This window comes from Tetrao urogallus, assembly GCF_951394365.1.
Source record: "Tetrao urogallus genome assembly, chromosome: 4".
NCBI classification, from domain to species: Eukaryota; Metazoa; Chordata; class Aves; order Galliformes; family Phasianidae; genus Tetrao; species Tetrao urogallus.
In genome coordinates, this window is record NC_136817.1 from 5,661,630 (window position 1) to 5,683,257 (window position 21,628).

Consider the following 21,628-nt stretch of genomic DNA (forward strand, 5'->3'; position numbering starts at 1 on the left):
CGCAGCTCTGTCTACCCCAGCACATTCCAGGGCCACCGAATCATTTGTGGTGAGAGTGATTCAGATCTGGTTAGGATGATTTAAAGGAGAGGTTATAGGCATACTGCAGTTCTGCATTTACGAACATAACAGGGAGTTTTTTACTGCCTGATTGAGACCACATGGCTCCAACTTAGACTTTTTTTTAACGTGGAAATTGTTGGCTGAATGTACTCAAACAGTTCTTTTCTTAATTGCCTGGAGGCTAAGACTTGGGATCATGGCATTCAACGGTAAGGTCAGGGTTAAAACAGTTTATAGTGTTCCTTAGACTAAAAGGAGAGATGGCTTCTTTGAATATTTTGCATAGAATACAAACATGCCTCTCTCCTATGTTACAGCAAATGTACCCCAGGAATTCTTTCGGACGCTACAGGGACCTGATTGGAAAGAGGCAGGGAGAAGGACAGAAATGAGGGAAGACACCTGTCATAGGTCACACTAAATGTGTTCTGTTCCAAATATTTACGTAAGGTATGACAATAAAAATGAAAGACAATGATCTTTTTGATTGTATATGGATTAATTATTTGTTCTCAAAGCCATCATTTTGGACTGCTCTGAAAAGGAACTGTACATTTAATGTACTTGCATGTATGTCCTAAATAACATATTTCAGTCTTCCATTCATTCGGAAGCATAACATATATAAAACAGCAGAGATAAATTTCAAGAAAAAAATGCTTTTATTGTAGCTACCGATAGCCTCAATTAAACATAAGTCTTGCTTACATTCCTAAAACAAACAAACAAAAAAACCATAAAGCACAAAGATCTTTTCTATGTCTTAATTCCAGAATTCCCGTTCTGAGGATATGGTTATCTTAAGGAAAATTCTGACATAATGGATTTTACTAAGTGGCTTTAGTGTAATTATTTAAGGTAAAATGTGTCCACCATCTAAATGATGAGATTGTAACATCTGCATTAATGTACCTCATACCATTGCACTCTTCTTAGATGTGTTATTTATTTGAAATAGTCTCATTGTCTTGTATTTCCCCCAGTGCTCTTTTCTGTTAGGTCCCATCAAGTGATGCGTAGCACTTCATACAAGGCTTTCCTTGCCCAAGGAGACCCTCTGACAGAATGCTATTGCTTTCAAGCTCCTGTGTTCAGTGCTGCCTGCCTTTGAGGCATTGCAGTGTTCCAGCATCTGCCTGATGCACTCTGGCAATGGAGTCACTGTTTCCTCTGTGACTGTTACAAATCTCTGTAGGATCTGACTTCTAGATGATGAATGCTTTTTTTTATACTGACACTTGATAATTGAGAAGTTTCTAATTTGAAATAATAACTATGTTAACATGAAAAAGAAGACTTTTCTCTCGTTGTAAAATGAAGTAAATATGAAGAAGATTTCTTATATAGTTTAGGAACAGTATGCAACTTTTACTCTGCAACAGCAAATGCGATAAAGAATTACAAGATTTTTGCTATGTTTAGGTACTGGGGTAGTAAATTTAGCTGGCTGAGAGTGGAGAAAGACTATAACCCTTCATATAGTTGTGTACATCCTTTTGAACTAGTTTCTTAACATGACTTTTCTCTAATTTCCATGTGTGCTTTTTTTTGTTAAGTTAAAAAAAAAGAATGGGAAAAACTGAAGGGGGGGGAAAGAAGAAAAGCCAGCATTAACCTTTAACCCATGTTGACAAATCCGTGCATTGGTCATTTCTGCCTTACGTCAACTGCAATATAAATGTTTAAAAGTAATTTATGAATAATAGATTCACCTAGATAAGAGGTGAAATTTGTCCCTGATGTGTTACTGTGTTCTTCCTGTGTTCCGTTATACTGTATTAATGCACGTGGAAGTCATATAAATGAACTTCTATTGTTTATAGACCTGACAATTATAGCAAAGATAAAACAATGCAGCTTTTATACCAGAGGAAAAAGAGACTCAAAAAACAAACCAACAAAACAAAAAAAGGAAGGAGAGCACCTCAGTGAGAAGCTGAGAGGGTGAAACAGAGCTGTGCAATGTTTCAAGGTCAGCATTGATAGAGCTGCTAAGAGTTAGTAGGTAAGGATGTGTAACTTGTCATTTTTGCCAAACGTATGGCTACTTGAATGTGTTTTCTGACTGTAGGGCAATCATAAGCAAAATAGATCCCCTCTCTTTCTTGAGTTTTTTTTTTTAAACAGTGAAGAGAAGCATAATGGAAAAGGGCTGGAAACGAGGGTCGAGGAATTTTAGGATTTACTTGGGCCATAGAAAGCATATGTAAATATTAGTCATTGCAGTAAAGTGTGCACCTTTAAGGCAGACACGAGCACTGCCCACCAACGTCTTGGATTCTTGTGGAATTTTCAGTTTTCCAGTATAAGCAGCTTTTGATACTATTTAATATTTTATTTTTCTTAATGGTGGTGAAAAACACATGTTGTGCTTTGAAACGTGGCTGGCTGGGCCAGTGTGTGTCGGTATATGGGAGAAATGTTGGAGATGAGGTAAGTACGGTGCAAGCAGGCTGTGGCCATAGCAGCCCAGAGAGCGACTCAAGCTCATAACTTGTATGTGTGTGCTTCTGAATTGTCACTTGTGGCAGCTGGCAGCTGTGGATATCCATCTAGAAGGATGGAAACCAAAGTGTTAAGTGAGAGCTATGCTGCATCTTGCAGCTTGTGACGGTGCTTTAACTGTACGCAGTAAATGCTGAATAGGCAGCATCAGTTAATCACTGTTAATTAGGTAAATGGGATGCTTAGGATACCTAGTCCTCAGGTCTGGTTTAGATGATAAATGTTGTCTTCCCTGTGGTAGTCTTGTACGTTTTGAAGTGCACAGTAATGCAGGGGTTAACCTTAATGACAAGTATCTGTCTGCCCAGTAAAGCCAGTAAGTCAGTCACATCTTGCCTGTGCTTTGTAATTTCTGTAAAAGGATGCTGTGCATAAAGAAGGTTGCTGAGGAAATGGTGGCATAGGTTTTGCTGCTCTGGGAGAACCGTGGCTCCAAAGACAGCTTTCCTTCCCCGCCCTTTCCTTCCTCTCATCTGCTGTCTCAACTAGTCCCTTTCATTTGGCTCACGCTGGGTTTACCCTAGGACTCCCCAGATGTTATCTGCAAAGTTACGAGTCCTGCTTTAGCTCCTGGTGGGTGACTTTTTGCTATGTCTCTCACTGTACCTACCTCTGAGAAAGAATATAAAGAAAGAGCGTATCCAAGGGAAATACATGTTTGCAAGATGACAGCTGCCACATAAAGGTTAAGCCTTCTTTTCACCAGGAACTGTGAAAAATGTGTTTTTGCTAATAATACATTATGTATCAGTAATTAGTATTGCTGATGTACTTCTTTTTGCTAGTTAATGTTGGAAACTTTAGTTCAGAAAGTTGCTGGTTTCAGTCCAGACCAGTAGGCTTGGAAATGATTTATGTTACAAATGCAAGTTTGCTAAGTGTCAGAACTGATCTGGCTCATCTGGGTACTCCTCTGTTATTGAAAAGATAGTTGATATTTAGGTTATGATGTAATACAATTATATGTGTGACCTCAGCTCTGGCTTTAAAAATGTCCTCTTCTCAATTTCTCCTTAAATAGTTTTCTCACAGTTCCAGTTGGCATTACATAAAGCAAACAGTCAGTGCCATTGAATCTGAATTACAAATTAAAGAATGCATTAATTATAGCAGGAGTTGGCTGTTCAGATGAAGAGTAGCTTATTTAAGAATTATTGCATCCTTAAGTTGAAGACTAAATTTGACAAAAACGTTAACCTGTTTCAAGAAAGTGTAAATCAGCTGCGTTTTTGCTGCGTCTTTACTAGGTAGTTCCTGTTGACGTATGGGTTGGCAAGCAAATGTGAAAACAACATAAAAGTTCAATATATATCTAACTCTAAAAATCATCAGATAAAGTCTTTAGACTAAAACTGAACTGGAATAATCAGAATTTATGCTTCTGCTCACTGTTTCAGGCCTTACTAGTGAAAAGCATTCAAAGTGAAAAACTGTCACCACAGCAGAATGGTATTTGTGCACAGAGTTCTGGTTTTGTTTGTGAACAAAAATAAAAAGAAGTTGGAAATTGTTGATTTAAAACAAAAACCAAGCACTGGAGTGGAAGTAGTTACTATTGATGTATTTTTTTAAATACACCAAGACATTCGCATTATTTTTCTTTCTGCAGTTTAGTTTGTGTATGTTGTTAGATATGTCACACAAGCCCTCAAAAAACGCTTCTATTTTTCCAAATAGTTCTGAGGGCGCTTGAATGAGGACTTTGTTTAAAGGCTTAGTGATCATCAAAGCTTTGATCTCCTAACAGAAATTATTGCACTGGTCTCCAAGTCACATGCCCCTAACTTCAGCCAAACCATCTGTTCTAATTACATGATTGCTGCTTTTGTTATCTGTAAATACATGAAACAGATTCAGTCGTGCTTTAGCTGCGTAGTTACAATCAAGATACGAGTAAATACATCAGTGTTCTCTTCTGCCTTCATTCATTAATGTATAATGTTCTGCATGAATTATCATCCACGTTCCTGCAATGGTCTGGGAATACAGATCATCATAATCTTGAAGGTTTCAGTCTTAGCAGTTTGCCTGCTTGGCACCCGAGACCTGCTGTTAAAATACTGCAGGTGGTGCTCAGTGAGAGCTGAGGTGCTGTTCTGTGCTGTTCTGCAGGACGGTGCCCATCTCAGTAGCCTGAGTCTCACTGAGCGGCTGCTGTCAGGCTTCATGCAAGGCGTTGACAAAACTGCTGACAGCTTTCTTCCTTTGATCTCAACTGCTGCGTTACTGACCTGACTCACACAAATTAAGTGTTTTATCTTTCAATCAACCAAGTGTATTTACTGTCCCTAGCTTGGAATTACGTACCACAAAGAGGGAGTTGATGGTAGGAATAGCACCCGTATAAAACAGTTTTGTATTTAATCTGATACAGTTTAGCTAATGTTCCAGATGAAAATAAAAAGGCTTACCTATTCAGCTGCAATAATGCAGGTAATTCTTTAGGGGTCACTTAATCGTGCAGTTAAAAAGCACGGAGGCTGCAATACGTGTCATAGTTGATACAGTAATTTTCTACCTTTCATAACTGCTGCAAGGTTTTGGCCAGACCTAAAGGTAAACCTGCAAATTCCACCGTTGCCATTTGCGTTTTCAGACTACGTACACTGGATGGTTTTTTTTTTTGTCTTATTGCTGACATGCAAACTGTTACCATGTCCTTGTTCACAGTTTGTGCTGTTGCTGTTTTTTTTTTTTCCCTTTTTTTCTCCTTTCTGTGAAATAGAATGATTGATCTAAAATTTTTCTTGGCTTCATTTTAACTATTATGGTTTTGAGAAGTATTACTGCTTCTTGTGAAGACTACATGGCTAGCCATGAACTCGCCACTAACTAACTCACCACAATCCTATTAAATGCCATGTACCTCATGTATAGAATTTAAACTGTGTAAATGCAATTTCACCCTCTTTCTCTACTCTCTTTACTCCTTAACTCTTTGCAGTCCTTCCCTTGAAGTCCAAAATATTACCCTGGAAGATTATTAGGCCTGGCTGTTACGTAAGAGGTTCCCTTCGGCTTGTGGCAGAGTAACTACGGAATGATAGTTCCGAATCCTTTCCTGTTCAAAGAAGTGTACGAAGAGCAGAGTTTTAGTTACAAACAATATGCATTCCATTTTAGTTAGACATGTAATTGTGTTAATCTTACAAGCCTCAACAGTTCTTTGGGACTGAAAAATGTTCAGTATTGTACATGTAGTTGTTCAGTATTTAGTCTTTCTAACATCCTGTAATTGCTTCTAATTTTCTTTGTTTTCTTCTCAAGTTCATCTCATATTGAGTACAACAAGCGTTGATGCTTATTACTTGATGTAAATCCAGGTGGGCATAATCCAAGAGATGGCATGTGCTATGTACATGAAGGTAGCTCTGGTTATTTGACATGCAATCTGAAGGCTTAGGTACGTAGCTGCCATCAGCGTTGAGGGAAGTTGTCTACACCAAACCCTTCCTCATAACAGGCCGAGAGACCCCTAAGAATTAAGCTCCAATATTTTACTGTCTTGCAATGCTTTGTAATAATATACATCAGCCTATTCATTCCAACCTGTAGATTTTTCGAGGAGTGAACAGTAATTTCATGGCTAATCTCCAGTCATGTAAGGTCAGAATTAGTTCTTAATCTAGAGACCTAATGAGCGTGTGGAAGGTGGTTTTACACTGTAAAAACACTTGAGCCATCATTTCAGAGACAGCACTTAATCTCAGAAGCCACCTGATGTGAATTTTATTAACTCAAAAATGAAGGCTTTGTTCCTAAGCCTCAGTCCTCCATGTCCTAATGCATGTCGTATGCTTTGAAAGCAGTTCCACCTGCAATGATGCCCGTTTCCTGAGGTGAGTTGTAAGCTAGAGCAGTACCCATACATGTGTCAGGAAATCAACCTCTGTCAGGCAGAATGTTGTATAATAGATCATCCCTAAACCTGATGATCTCCAAAGCAAAACAATGCCAATGAACTGCCTAACAAAGGCATATGGGTGGGATATGTTTACATGAAATATTGCTAACCACTCGCTCTACGGTAAGTTAGAACTGAAGAATATGACTGTTATAAACAATCTCAGTACATTAACCTGCAGTACCATACTACTTACCTGATGAATGCAGGAGTTCTCAAAAATGTCTCTTCCAGCTAAAACCCTGAAAGCATTCTTAACTTAAATTTTCTAAAAAAAAACATGCCTGTTTTTAAAATCTACATGATTACCTTCCTTTTCAAACCCGCTTTCATGCTTTCCATTTACATACAGTAACAGAAAAGAAATTGAGTTTCTATGCACGGAAATTCAGTAGTTAGAGAAGTTTCTCTGTGAAAGGAACAGGATTTGTTATTTGTAAATCACTGGCTGTGTGGCCTGTGAAAAATGAACATGCATTTAGTAAAATGTTGTCTGCAGTTTGCATTGTATTATTGGTTACTAATTTGCACATGACTTTTTCTCTTTCTTGATCTGATGATTAACCACATGCAGGAGGAACTGAATTGTCTGTCCACGCCTATTTGTCAGTTAAATACTGCTGCTTTGCCTGAAAGCAGAAAAGAAAGTTCTGTGTGAGCTTTCTGAAACTGTGTGAAATCTGTCTGATACCTACAGCTGGTCAGTGCCTTTGTCTTGATTTAAAAAAAAAAAAAACAAACAACCATGCAATTAAGAGAGAAATAAGCAAAAAAGATTAGTCCTGTAGGCAAAGGATGGAGATAAAATCTAATGTGGGGTAGGGCTTCAGCTTTGGCTTTCAGAAATGAAAAAGGTTATTTAGCAGACATGCAGTAATTTCCTACATGAAGGCTGACTGCAGTCTATGCTGCTGTTTGTGTTTTAGAAGTTGCTATATAGGCGTAAGATGTTTGTTCACAATGATTGTAAAAGAAAACCTACAGACTTTTTCTTAATATTGGCTACTTTTATTGGCCTGTTAAAGGAACACTGTCTCTGTGCTCCGTTCTTACTGAATAATTGAAGTTGTTGCACATACCTCAGTTGTGCATGATCATGCAGGATTACTTGAAGTATAGTATCTCTTTTGGATGCTGTTAATTGCTTTTGTGAAATGCTGTTTGTCCCAATGCCTGAGACCCATGAACGATAAGAATTGCTTCCCTTGATTCTTTGCCTTTATAATACTTCAAAGCCACTTGAAAATCAAGTTGCTAAGTACTTTTCATTGCTTCTCTATTAGGTTTTTAAATGTTTTGCGTTGTAATCAGTTAAAAAAAGAAAAAAGTAACATAACCAGTTTTTGTAAAAGCTACTCATGCAAGAATTGAGTAGTCTGTAGTGAAGAATACCACAGCCTCTTCCTCAGCCTGCAATGACAGATATGTTTATTAATCACAAATAGTTTTGGGTAACGTATCCAAATAATTTCCACATAGATAGTATCTTTCTTCTATGTGATAAATTCTTTCCTGTTTCTATAAAGAAAAAAATAGTGTTAAACTTGTCCTTGATAGGCACGGAATGTAATTTAATTTTGTTTTTTGAAACTCCCCTCTTTTTCCTTTACATAGCAGTATGCTGTTACCACATCGCATCGTGCCTATCTTCTCTGCGTTGATAAGAATGCAGTCTTAATTCAGACATCCAATTTTACACAGGTTTTTTTTACTGAATTAGAATGGTTCTGTACCGTTTAACTCATACTTCTCTGTAGTTTTCCACAGTAGAGTCAAATTAAAATAATTACGTTTAAAAGTAAGTTTTATCTATTTAAATTACTGGTTGTAGTTCTCCCACACCAAAGCCCCATCTCATAGACTTAAATAGGGAAGGAAATGTATAATCCAAGCAGGTCTGTAACCATTAACTTGAAAGTAAAAAGTCCCAAGCCAAGGACCTAAACAAATGAAGCGTTTTCAAGGGATGCAGTCCTAGTTCTAAATATTTTTACTGATTTAATTTATATTCAAGTATGCACAATTGTTTTGACTAGGTTGCTCAGTTAAAAATAGCTTGTAAAAATAGCAGAAAGGCCTTAGGAAGTAGGAGGTTTGCCAGATGGGGTAAATTTGACTGAGTTTAGTAACTCCAGAATCGTGCATGTGGGGAGCAAACATGTACATTCTGCATAAAAATAGCTTATCAGTACCAGGTCTGAAATGAGTGGCAGTGAGTGAGAAATGCAAAATAAGGAAAAATAGCAAGCAAAAATATTGGGAAGACAGTAACTTAAAATCCTTCTGGTTTTTGGATCGTAAGGAAAAAAATGTTTTCTTAAAGGCTTGGTGTAAGTTAAGCAAGTTAACTAGAATTATGAATCTTGCTTTCCTTCCTGTAGGGTACAGTTTTTACACTTTTTAGCACCGCTGTTGTATTTTCTTCCGTAACTCAATGATTTGTACAATTAAAAACTTAGAGCATAAACATAAATATTTTTAAAACACTGTGAAACTCAAAAGAAAGATAAAAGCTACAGACAGGGTCTCTGCTGTGATGTCTTGTCTGGACCTTGTCTTGTCAAATCTCAAACTAACTTCACCAAAGTCACCAGCCAAAATAATGAATGAAGGAGAGCAGAATCCTTGCGACACAGGTAAAGCTAACGGAGACTGAGAACTTCCACAAACATGGAGGAAAATAATTTCTTAATGCCAGGACAAGCTATAAATACATAAAGTTGGGAGTTACTGCAGCCTGCAAATGGTGACAGACGCTGTTGGCTGCTCTTCTTGGGAGATTTGTAGCCCGTGGCCCAGCTGGTCACACCTGTACTTTCTCTCTTACCCTCTCTCTGCATCCTTGGAGGAAGGGTGGTGGAAAGCTTGCCTTCAGAGAAAGCAAAATTAACTTGTAAGAAATGGCAGGCTGCAATATTGAAAAGTGTCATGGAAATGTGGCCGTTTTTGGTATAATTTCCTATTTTATATATTTCTGAGAAGACTGTATTGGTCCATAGGTATCTAATCATTCAGTTTTCTCAGCTGTACGTGAAGTCTTCATTAAAATTAAAGCTTGGAGAACACTGTGCAGTACCTGAAGAATCAGTTATATTCTGAATAAGTAACAGACCTGTTTATTATACTACTTAATTTCAGTAATTAAATTGGCATCTGTGGCTTATAGTACGTAGGGCCATTACTTAATCTACTTTACAGTGCATTCAAGCACAGCGCCAGCTTTTTGTATCTGTATTCAGATCTTCAAAGATTACAAAGTGTGAATGTTTCAGATACGTGCACTGTTATTAGTTATTCATGCATTGGCTGTACAAATAATGGAATTACATGTAAGGCTTGAAAATACTGCTTTACATATAGAGCAGAAAATGAGCTGTGTGGAAATAGCCAGCCTTAGAAATAATCACGCTACACACTGGACTCTAAACCTCATGTGGCAAATTTGATTATATGTTTCACAGAATTATAGGGGTTGAATGGGACCTCGGGGATGTTCTTGTTGAACCCTCTGCTAATGCAGGTTCCCTGGAGCAGGTTGCATAGGAAAGTGTCCAGGTGAGTTTTGAATACCTCCTGGTAATGAAACTCCACGACCTGTCTGGGCAGCCTGTCACAGCACTCTGCCATTCTCAAGGTGAAGCTCTTCCTCATGTTTGTATGGAGCTTCCCAAATTGCGGTTTTCGCTTGTTGCTCCTTGTTCTGTCGTTGTGCGCTATTGAAATGAGTCTGGCTTTTAAAGTAATTGGACTCTTACATAGTGATATTTGACAGTCTGGAAGTTTGGAGGACTCCACTTGAATGGAGAAAATAGAAGTTAAACAGTGTCATGATGGAAACATTGCCATTCACCATTCAGTACTGGAATGTTAATGTATTTAATTTAGCTTTTCTTGCTGGACATGCTAAACACCACTGATATAAACTTCTTAATTTGCAACTTCTCTCTCTCAATTTTTTCTAGTGGTCAGAGTTCCCTCCTATTATTCCTCCCTAAGCCTATATCGTAAAGTTTCTCTTGAGCTGCCATTTTAAATTAACTGTTAAGAGTATGCAGAAAGGAAAACTTCTCTGTTCCCCTGTGATTTTGAAAAAACACAAGTTCCAACAGGATTATGCATTAGAGAAAACCCTGAGCTGTTTTTCTTAGGGCCCTGGTGTTCACTCAGTCAGTGTTCTATTCAAGTCTGTTTATGTTTTCTTCATAGTCATTACAATCTCAGATACACATGTTTGTATGTATTTCCATACATGGAGAGTTGTGAGGGCATAAGGAAAAGAAAAATGAAAACAAAAGGCGTGCTATATAAATTGCTGCTTGATGTTGTGTATGTGAACTGCCACCCACCTGGCATCTAGATTTCTTTTGTTTGCTATCCTCGATTTGCTGTCATACAATAGCATAGACAGTGGAAAGGCAAGTATTTCAACCGTTGTTCACCTACTACCAAAATGCCTCCAATTTGCTTCCTTGGAGAACTGACTTTCTAGTCTACTGATTGTGTCTCAGTGCGTGCATTAAGTACTTAATTGCTATCATTTTAACATACAGTAAATACAGCGTAGTGGAAAAGTAAAATTTGCAGAAAAGGAAAGGTGGCGAGCTGTACAGTGGAAATGCAGGCAGGAAGAGAAATTGAGAGAAGAGAATGAAGAAGAAAGGAGTAAGGAACAGAGAAATTAAGTATTATTTGAAATTTATTAATATTTACTGACAGAACAGATTCCATTCTGTTCACGTTACTTCCATTCAATATTTTTGCCTTTCTCTGGCATTATTAAAATATTTACTACTATTTTTTTAAGACTATTTTTCTTCGCAGTGTTTCATGGAGGCTCGCATGGCCTACAGGAGCAAACACAGGATGCAAGCTTGAGTTCTTAATCTAAGAACTGATGTATATACATGTATGTAAAACATATGCATTGCTTCTATCTGCACACTTTATTTAGCATTGAGTACCCACAACAAAGGGGTTGGGAAAAAGGGTAAATGATTTTTTTATGCATAGCATGTGATACATCTTTAACTCCACGTCCTCTATAGAGAGAAACATCTTACTTGTAAAGCATCTGCAGTGGATTTGTTCCTCTGTTATTTCTGGTGTCTTCTGGTTTTGCTATGAATTGGGGCTTTTGGCTTTTTGAAAGCATTATTGTTGCCCTCTCACACCTAGACAGTAATTCTCTTATCCCTGCAAGGCTCGGCAGACTGCAGTAGACTGGATGTAAGTTAATGCTGTGCTAGTTAGCATGAGCTTGGAATTTTCAGTGACTGCTTTTCTGTGTCTAGCCATCAGTCCTGCAGGTTGCTCCGGCACAGTCTTCCTTTGGTAGGGATTTGTTGATTGCTTTGGTGATCCCTTTCCAGAAGGAGAGAATGCTCCAAAGAGTTGATTTTGAATACTTTTCAGTTTAAAGGAGCAGAAAATCTTAACTTGGCTAATCTGTGCATAATGGCAGTAGGGCTGATGGAGCCTCTCACTAGGCCTGTGTTTTTTAATGCCCCATACGGCTTAGAGATGAAAATGTAAAAATCAGTCAGTAATTGGCCAGGAAATGCTTCTTGTAGTTTTTAGTTCATTCATAAGCTTTGTTGAACTGAAATGACAACTAGCAAGTTAACGCAGGATTGAGTATGTTTTGTTCGCTTAATTTTCATGTAATCTCTAAATGAAATTCCCATCAATTAATCTTGTCCTGTACAATTAGAAAAGCACATAAAACATAATAGAATATAATTAAATCTGTTCCAATATTCTGTGGCGTTGCCCGTCATGAATGTGCATTGTTCTTCCCACGGTAAACAGCGTAGCCAAACGTCAGGCCTGTTTCCCAATTCATCAAGCATCACCTTAATGAGGGCTGAGATAGCTTTGTGTTGAGCTGCATAGTTCTGTGTTTGTCTCATGACAGCCAGCATGTCATGTAGCACGTCGGGACTCGCTGCCAGTGCTGTCACTGGTGTGATGCAACGGGTCTCAGTCCTGAGAGCTGAGGTGTAGCTCCCACTGCTCGAGGCTGGCTGTGCGCATGCAAAGAGCAAGGAGTGGTGTAGAACTTGCCCCTCTAAGAAAACAGTTTGCTTACTGAACATCATCTGGTAAAAATACGTACATCAACTTTTCACTTCAGGCTTAAGTGCTTATCACAGTTTCTTATACATTCTGTAAGCACAGAATTTGGGAAGTAGTGGAAAGCCTTTACAAGTCGCATGAAACTAAGATGGGACTGATCTGCGAAAATAATTAAGCTGGAGGAGAGGTTTTTCTTTGCAGGATGTTTCTGGAAAGGAAAGAAAAATAGAACTAATGGTTAAGCGGAGCCTCGTATTACAGACTCGTCTGTGATTGTCTAGAAATTGAATTAAGCTCTCTCCTGTGCATATCGTTTAAAATGCAGAGGCTGCCCAGAGGTTAGGGCTCCTATGGTCTGTTGAGCAGAAATAGTAGCAGAGGTCCTCGCACCAGGAGGAGGGAGGACTCGTGACAAGTAGAGGAAAGGAGGGGAAGAAGGGGAAGAGAAATGTTAATTTTGGCAGTGGAGCTGACAGAATAAATTTGTCTCCAAGCCCAACAGTTTTAAAAGTAGGCCAGAGGGGTCTACTGAGTAAACAAATGGAAGTTTGTTAGTTCCTTCCAAAAAAGATACTTCTGTGCACTTTCCGGGCACAACAGAAGACAGAAAAGGAACTTACTGGGCTTTTAATTACGGAAGAGAATTACATATGGTTTTAATGCCACTACTAATATATTTTTTTTAGTCTTCAGGAATAACAGGTTGTTGATAAACACGGAGGGCTTACCCAGATTTCTGAGCCATTAAAAGGAACTGTTTTACGGGCTGGTACCTCCTGGGTAGCAGGGAAGGACTTGCTCTTAGACAGCGTGCCCTGCCAAATGTTTCATCGGCCCAACATAAATACAAGAGGCTGTGCTTTACGTAGCAATAGCTTACCCTAGGTTAATAGGCTCTTTTGTTGGGGAGTAACTTTTTTGATGAAGGAACACATGCTGATTGTGTACGTATGTGTATATCACAGGCTACAAAACCAGCTTACGCTCCTGTTCTGCGGCAGGAGTTTGAAATTCAGCAATACAGGAACCACGGGATAATGTTAGATCAAGTGGATGTGATCTAAAGAAAAAAAATCAAACACCTTTTGTGGAGAATCAGCAAGTTTCAGAAAGAAGGAAAGTTCACTCGAAATGGATTCGACTGTGCTCAAATCAAGCCAGTACCTAAGATATGGAGAAAGCATTAATTCTACTTGTATGGAATAGGGAATAGATTTAATTTTCAGGTGTGTACAATTTTCTCAAAATAAGAAATGTCTCACTGCCTCTGTAAGAAACTTTATGCCACCAAGTTATTTCTTTGCAAATGCCATTAAACACTTCAAAGCACAATGTGCTGCTTTCAACAGCAATGTAGTTTTTTGCAGCAGCTGAAATACCTTCTTGTGTGATGAGCCTGAACCAGTACTTAATGTTCTTTTTCTCCTTTGCCTTTCTAAATGTGTGTGGGCTACAGATGGTTCTGTGAAGGGAAAGAGCTCCAGAACTCCCCTGACATTCAAATCCATTCTGGAAGTGGAGGACTTCATTCACTAATTATAGCAGAAGCCTTTGAAGACGATACAGGGCGCTATACTTGTCTGGCTTCAAATTCCCTCGGTTCAGATAGTACGTCAGCTGAAATATTCATTGAAGGTAAGAGGGGAGAAGAAGAGGTTCTTGACTCAGACGTGAAAGATAACTAAGCTGAAGTTCACTTTTAGTTCTTAATTGCTCAGTAATAATTGTATGGTGTTCCTCAGCTTCCTTTCAAAGCAGTATATTCTGACAATGGCACTGTATTAATTCTGATGTTTCAGTGGATATTCCAGGAATCACTGGCTGGATTGCTGTTTATTTGAGGCAAAAAAAAGATCAAAAATGGAAAAGGAGGGACAAGTAGAGCTTTTTCTGAGCAGGTTTTAAGAAGCTCCTGCAAATAAAAGCTTTACTGCTTCTACTGATTTTCAGAGTAGCAGTAATTCCTGTGACATTTCTCAACCTCCTTCCAGTGCAATTAAAGGTGACTGTTCCAAGTAAGTCCTCCTCAGTCATGTGCAAACTGCTTTAATTCTTTATATTTTACACCCTAACTTTAAGTCATTGTATGTAAGTCAGTAATAATACTTTAGTCCACAATCAACTGACTGTATTTTATATGTGGTAGTATTAACTACAAAAGTACATTAATTGCATAAGTCCTATTTTGACTTTGGTGAATTTATCTTTCAAGCACCTCATTAAGATCTTTACTGGTTTTGTAACTCTTGAACATTAATTTAGTAATTAGTTGAAAACAAATTAATACAACGAATACTTGTAAATGAGAATAATATTATACTAAAACTTTTAAATTGATCTTGATTAACAAAGCAATTTTTTTTCACCGTAATTAAGCTGAGTCATAGCGAAGTGCATTATTTTTAAGGTTTCTCTTGTAATATTTTCTGTGCTCAAATCTGTGTTCTTGGGATGTAATAGCAAAATCACCAAGACCTTTTCTGGATTTTATGGGTTCTGTAAGGTTTTTCTTCGCAGAAGGGAGTATGATTGCAGAAATACTCAGATGAAGTACATATTTTGCGATTCTACAGGAAGTTATAACAGTGGAAGCAGCACTGAAAACAGATAGAAAGGGAAACACAGCAAGTAAGACTTCATTTTCTGAGATCTGGCTAAGTTTTACCTTGTGGAATTTCTCTCTTGAAGTTTTACAACATTACCTTTCAAAGACAGAATTATACAAGCCATTATGCTCCTCCCTTACCATCTTTAAGGAAAGCAGATGGCCATGCTAACATTGCTTTGTACATGAACAATGTTGATGACAATGGTGTCTCACACCTTCTTCTGTATATCAAGCCCAGCCATGCAAGACGTTTTAATCCTTCACTCATGAGAAATATTTACACGTAGACCCACTTTACTCACCTGGCATTGCTTCTCTTTTCTTACCCTTTTGTGCCACTTACAGCTTTGACTTTTGTAGCCCATACTTAGTAAATAAATAGGGTTCTTGAATCCCTGAGTTCAAGTTCTGTCTCACTCTAAGTCAATCTAAGCAATACTGTGTATGCTGAATATGTTTTCTCCATGATCTGTAATACAAATTCAGCTATGAATATATGTACAAATCCTTAGAGTAATTATCCACACTGCATAAATATCTAGAATAACTATTGCTTACAGAGCCAGTAGCTATTAAAAAAAATGTAGACAGTGGGAAAATAAATACTTTGCCATCTTTTCTTGAAGTGGGTTCAGGGTATTTCCAAATACATACATTATATCAAGACTTGAATTGGGAAGATACATTACTATGTAAATGTCATGTGTAGATTGATAGAAATAGTCTGAAATGTGGAAATAGTGGGTAACAAGTTTAGTCTGGAAATGCATTCCTACACTGAGTGCTCTTAATTATGGTTGAAGATTTATTATCTATATATGACGCGTTTCACTGAGATTTAAGTTTTAACATTGAAGTAAATACATTTATATGTTTCCAGTAGAACAGTAGTCATCAGCAATTTTTTTGTCATACTTGCTTCAGTACAGAGGAATAAAGCTAAGATCCTAGGAGGGCCATGAAGATAATCAGAGGGCTGGAGCACCTCCTTTTCAAAGGCATGCTGAGGGAGCTGGGCTCGTTCAGCCTTGAGAAGAAGAGGCTGCAAGGAGACCTAATTGCAGCCTTCCAGTATTGAAAAGGGGATTATAAGCAAGAGAGGAATCAACTTGTACAAAGGTAGACAGTGATAGGAGAGGGGGGAATGGTTTTAAGCTCAAGGAGGGAAGGTTCAGATTGGATGTCAGGGGGCAGTTGTTTACTATGAGAGTGGGGAAGTGCTGGAACAGCTGCCCAGAGAGGCTGTGGATGCCCCGTCCATCCCTGGAGGTTTTCAAGGCCAGGTTGGATGGGGCCCTGGGCAGTCTGGGCTGCTATGAAATGGGGAGGTTGGTGGCCCTGCGTGTTGCAGGGGGTTGGAGCTTAATTTTCCTCGAGGTCCCTTCCAACCCTGGCCATTCTAAGATATGAAAGCAGTTTGAAATTAAATGGGCATGGACATGATTTTTGGTAACTGTCTAAACTATGTAGTTACAGTGTCTTAGCAGATAGTCTACTGCTGATTTTCATATTACAGAAAATCCTCAACATTCAGTTGGAATGTCTTACAGTGTATATTACAAGTCAATTGAAGCGTAATGCAGAAGTAGCAAAGTTTTTCCTTAGGAATTTGAACTTAAACGATACCAGTAAAACATTATTGAATATGCTTTCTTTTCCAGGTGCCAGTTCCACAGATTCGGAGAGTGAAAGTTTAATTTTCAAATCAAAATCTGGAGCTATGCCACAGTAAGTGGGTGAAATAGAAGTAATGATGTTCAAATTTTCTTAATGAGGCACACTGGATAATCTTTAGCAGTTTTAGAATTGAATAAGCATCTCGGAGGTATCTGTGTATGTCTTGTCCTTATCTCTTCTACTTCTTTCATGTGATATAAATATGCAGAGTATAGAGAGTATAGATTTAATTAATGTGCTTATCCTGTGCCTACCCCTACTTAACTATACTTTAGTAGTTATCAATTTTTCGTGTTTAGGAGTAACTTTTGGTTAGTCAAATCTTTGTTTGTAATTTCCTAGCCATGTGCTTCCAGAAAAATAAGCAGTCATCTGGAATATATCCGTATATTTAGTGAGACAGAGTTTGACTCTTATAAGACTACTATTTACTAGGCTAGGCAAGCATAAATTAGTCCAAGATTGCACTCCAGTCAAGCTTCCTCCCCAGTTGAGCTTTCCACTTGTAATGGTGTGTATAATAGTTTTATAGCCAAAATGAAAACGTAAGATGGTTATGCAGGTATGAGCATGTAAGGAACACCAGTTGAGTAAAGATATTGAAGGTATGGAAGGTACAAGGTGGCTTATTAGTTATTCTAATATTCTGATTTCATGTTTTATAAACTGTTGTAATTCTTCTTTCTTAGGGCCCAAAAGAAAACCACCTCTGTTTCCCTGACAATAGGATCATCTTCACCAAAGTCTGGAGTCACCACAGCTGTAATTCAGCCCATCTCTGTGCCCAGTCAGCAGGTATTTCCATTTTTAAATTAGTAGAAGTGTTTTAAAATTCATTTCATAGTGTTAAAGTCCTGAAAAACTCTGTCATTTGAGGCACCAAATTAACAGACTTTAAGCTTATGTTATTATGAGTAATGATTTAAAAAATGAGGTGGTTGTCTAGCAAATGAAATGTGACAGTAAATATACATAAGGATTCTTACAGTGTGTATCTCCTCAGCATGTGAGCAGCTGACATCATGACAATGAAAAATACAGAGGATTTTACTTAAAAGCAACTTGTTTCAACTCTAAAATAATGTAATTTTGTTAAATTAAGTGCTACTATCATTTCTCTGTTCATTTTACTTGATAAGAGATAAATATAGAAAGTCAGTGTTCTTTAGTTTATAGCAAGTTCTAAAGGTGCTGTGGGTGACTCAGAGTTTACATATAAATCATGAAATGCAAAAAAAAATCTAAGTTGTACATGGTAAATTAGTTTCCCTTTGTTTCATCTGGATAAATTTTAGATACTCTTATTTATTTCAAGATCAATCAAGGGATATAATAATGAAAGATGCAAAACTGCTTTTGTGGAAAGGGCTTACTTGAATGTTACTAACAAGTATTGAACAGAAAATATTTAAAGGCAGGTGCTTGGGTACCAAGTTCTCATGGGAAGCGTACAAGATTTTTGTTATCAGAAGTACAACCGAGTGAAATAGTGATGTCACTCTGGTGTGCTATAATGAGAATAGCAGATGGAAATGATTCATTTTTGAGTTTGTGTTATTGAATATGTTTATACAGATAATGTTATTCAAACATCATATTCTTTGTATTTCATAGTGTTGTTGCAATACTTTGCAGGTCCAAAGCCCTCCTTCATACCTACACCATCTGGATGGATCTAAGCCTATCAATTCTGCACTCAGTTTTACTAAGGTATGGTTTATCCATCATGATTTTTATACAGTATTCACTTAGTCCAGAAGGAAGCATCAAGAACTTATTATCATAAAGCAGGAGTCTTTGATTGGATAAAAAAAATGAAAATTAGGTGGGTCCTTTTCTGTATAAAGACACTGTAAGGTGATACTTAGCCACTGACACAATGATGTTCTTATGTCTTCTACCCTGTTAATATCATAGAGGAATTACGTGCATATTCCAGGTGTGGCAGATGGCAGCGGAGGGGCAGTCTGACAAATTGGTGTCTGAAGTGGACATCTGTATAAAGTAAAGCTGTGCCACTGAATTCTTCCATATGGAAAAAAAATTGGCACCCACTGACATTATTGACACTTGCTGAATGTTTATGGAGACCAATCGGTGGATGTGAGCACAGTGAGGTGGTGGGTAGTGCATTTCAGCAGTAGTTGATAACTGCAGGACAAGGGGAAATGCTTTGAAGTTGAGGGAGGATTTAGGTTGGATGTCAGGGGGAAGTTCTCTACAGAGTGAGTGGTGAGGTGCTGGAACAGCTGCCCAGAGAGGCTATGGATGCCCCGTCCATCCCTGGAGGTGCTCAAGGCCAGGCTGGATGGGGCCCTGGGCAGCCTGGGCTGGTATTAAATGGGGAAGTTGGTGGCCCTGCGTGTGGCAGGGGGTTGCAGATTGATCCTTGAGGTGCCTTCCAACCCTGGCCGTTCTGTGACAGTGACAGTGGGGTCACTTCTGCTGGCCTAGATTTTTACAAGTGTAGCATGCAGCACTTGCTCATTGCTGGCAAAAATACATAGTTAATGATGGTGACTATGTTGATAAGTTGTGCTTTGTAGCTGGTTATTTATTTTATCAAATAGTGCTGTTGTGCTCTTTGTATCCGGTGTAGTTTCCATGGAAATAAATAAATAGGTGGCATTACTTTTGGAGCAACCTTCTGTTAATTACTACATGAAACAATTTGACTAAAAGATGCTCCGGAACAGCAAATAGTTCTTCCTTTATAAAAAAAAAAAAAAAAAAAAAAAAACAACCCTGTTCTCCTCAATTTTATATCTTCACCCCAACATATCCATTTTTCAAGCCAGAAGAGGTCTGATTCCATTCATGGGAATTCTGCACTCCTACTTCAGTTACCACAGCAGGATGAATAAAGAAGGCGCAAGGAATTAGAGAATACAATGCTGTAAGGTAGGGAGGCAGGCAATAGAAGGAGGAAATACGAGAAGCCTAGCTCAGACACTCAGAAATCGCCAAAATCCCACTGTTACCTTCAGGTCCTCATCTCTCTTATTCCCGAAATCCACTACTAACTGGTTTAAGCCAGCTGGCATATGCCAAACAAAATCCAGTTTAATTACAGAAAGAATGAACCACTTACAAAGAACAACAACAACAAAAAAGCTTATGCAGCTTTCTTACACCAATTTCTTTGTAAGTAAAATTCAGGCAACAAATCTAAGATTTTTAGGTTTCCATATTATAAAATTCTTATTAATCTGATTAAAAAGAGACGTAAAAATAGTAAGTAGGGGTAACACTGAGCTTCTAAGTTCGCATGTGATGTTGCATCAATTCTTAAAACTTTATCGAAACTTCGTTACTAATGGGAAAGGGAATGAGACAGCCAGTACAGTACAGAAGGCTCTTAGCTTCATAACCTTTGGATGGATAAGGAAGGCAAACATAGTGACGTTCTTCTGTCAGCTCTGTTACATAAAGTACTGAGCTTCTCCTCTCGTCTAGAGGTCTTCATTAAAGGTCCCTCATGTGTATGCAGCAATTCAATGCAGCCATAATACTGCCTCAGAAGCTATCCAACGCATGCTAATACATCCTAATCTGTCATTTACTGTTGCTTGGATGTTGATAACTGGCTCAGAAACGAAAGCAATTATACCTTTTAGAGATGGACCTGAAAGCAGCACAGCTATTTTCTCAATACCGTGTCAACCAATGTGTACCGAGTTGCAGACTTTCATTCTGCCTTGTGGAAGTAGGAGGAATGCTGAGACCACAACTATCCAGTTCTTGTGGTCTAAGAAATGAAATACTTCTACAGCATAGTATGCATTATTTGGATTTAGTCCTTTTGAGGTGATACATTAAATGTTATCAGAGTGAAAGTAACATTCACAGAACACAGCTGTTGAAAAAAGTATACCAGATGGTAACATAAAGACATTTCTTAGAATGTGAAATGCTCCTGGTTCGTTTGAATTGTGATTGCTTTATTTCAGGAACTACAAAACTCCACAGCATCTGAGGGACAAGTAGTGGTCTTGGAATGCAGGGTGAGAGGACCCCCTCCCATTCACGTCAAGTGGTTTCGACAGGGTATTGAAATTCAAGATTCTCCAGACTTCAGAATTCTCCAAAAAAGTAAGGCAATGACTAAAGTCTTGTAAATGACTTTTGATACGGGGCATGCTGGGGAAGGTGGAATAATCATGAAATTTACTTTGGGTAGAGTCCACTCTTCCTCACATTTCATTGATTGTACTGGCGAAAGGCTAGTAGTAATAATAGAACTACTGCTACCAATACAACACTTACTCGTATTCATTTTATAATGTTTCTGCCAAGATTCTGTTCTGTCTACAAGATTTGCATGTGTTCACTCAGTAAACTGTTGTTTATTAGGATAATCTCTAACATCATTTTTCTTGTTTGTTTCCCCTTTTTGTAATGTGATGCTCAGAGCCACGATCTGCAACTGAACCTGGTAAGAATCGTATTAAAAATATCTCTTGATTCACTAGCTCTTTGAGTTCATACAGAAGCTGTAGGTGTAAGAAGATTTCTGCTGAGCATTGGTAACATGAAACCCCCTTAAAGACAATGTTTCTTTATCACACCTTCCGTACTCCACACTGGGCTTTACTTCTATTCCTTTTTAAGTTAAACAGTAAATTCCATTTAGACCAGTAAGGAGAGCCTCACAGCCAAAACTTTGAAGCAAGTTTTATTTTCAGAGAATGAGTAATTTGCATGCTGGAAAGGATGAAAAAAAAGCCCACAAAACTCTATGACACCAGTTGTAAGTGTTCCATAACACCCAACCACTAAATGCTAGTTTTGCCAGT

General features: G+C 38.2%; 1 protein-coding gene across 1 annotated transcript in view; it reads left to right on the plus strand.

Moving 5' to 3' along the window:
• PALLD (palladin, cytoskeletal associated protein) overlaps window positions 1–21,628 on the plus strand; it is a gene marked incomplete at both ends in the record, with an annotated part of 171,523 nt that overhangs the window by 39,726 nt on the left and 110,169 nt on the right. The window contains 6 exons of the mRNA XM_079534956.1: window positions 14,004–14,182; window positions 16,817–16,883; window positions 17,522–17,627; window positions 18,468–18,542; window positions 20,783–20,924; window positions 21,244–21,267. Of these exons, the coding sequence (XP_079391082.1) occupies window positions 14,004–14,182; window positions 16,817–16,883; window positions 17,522–17,627; window positions 18,468–18,542; window positions 20,783–20,924; window positions 21,244–21,267 (593 nt within the window). The remainder of the gene's footprint in view (window positions 1–14,003; window positions 14,183–16,816; window positions 16,884–17,521; window positions 17,628–18,467; window positions 18,543–20,782; window positions 20,925–21,243; window positions 21,268–21,628) is intronic.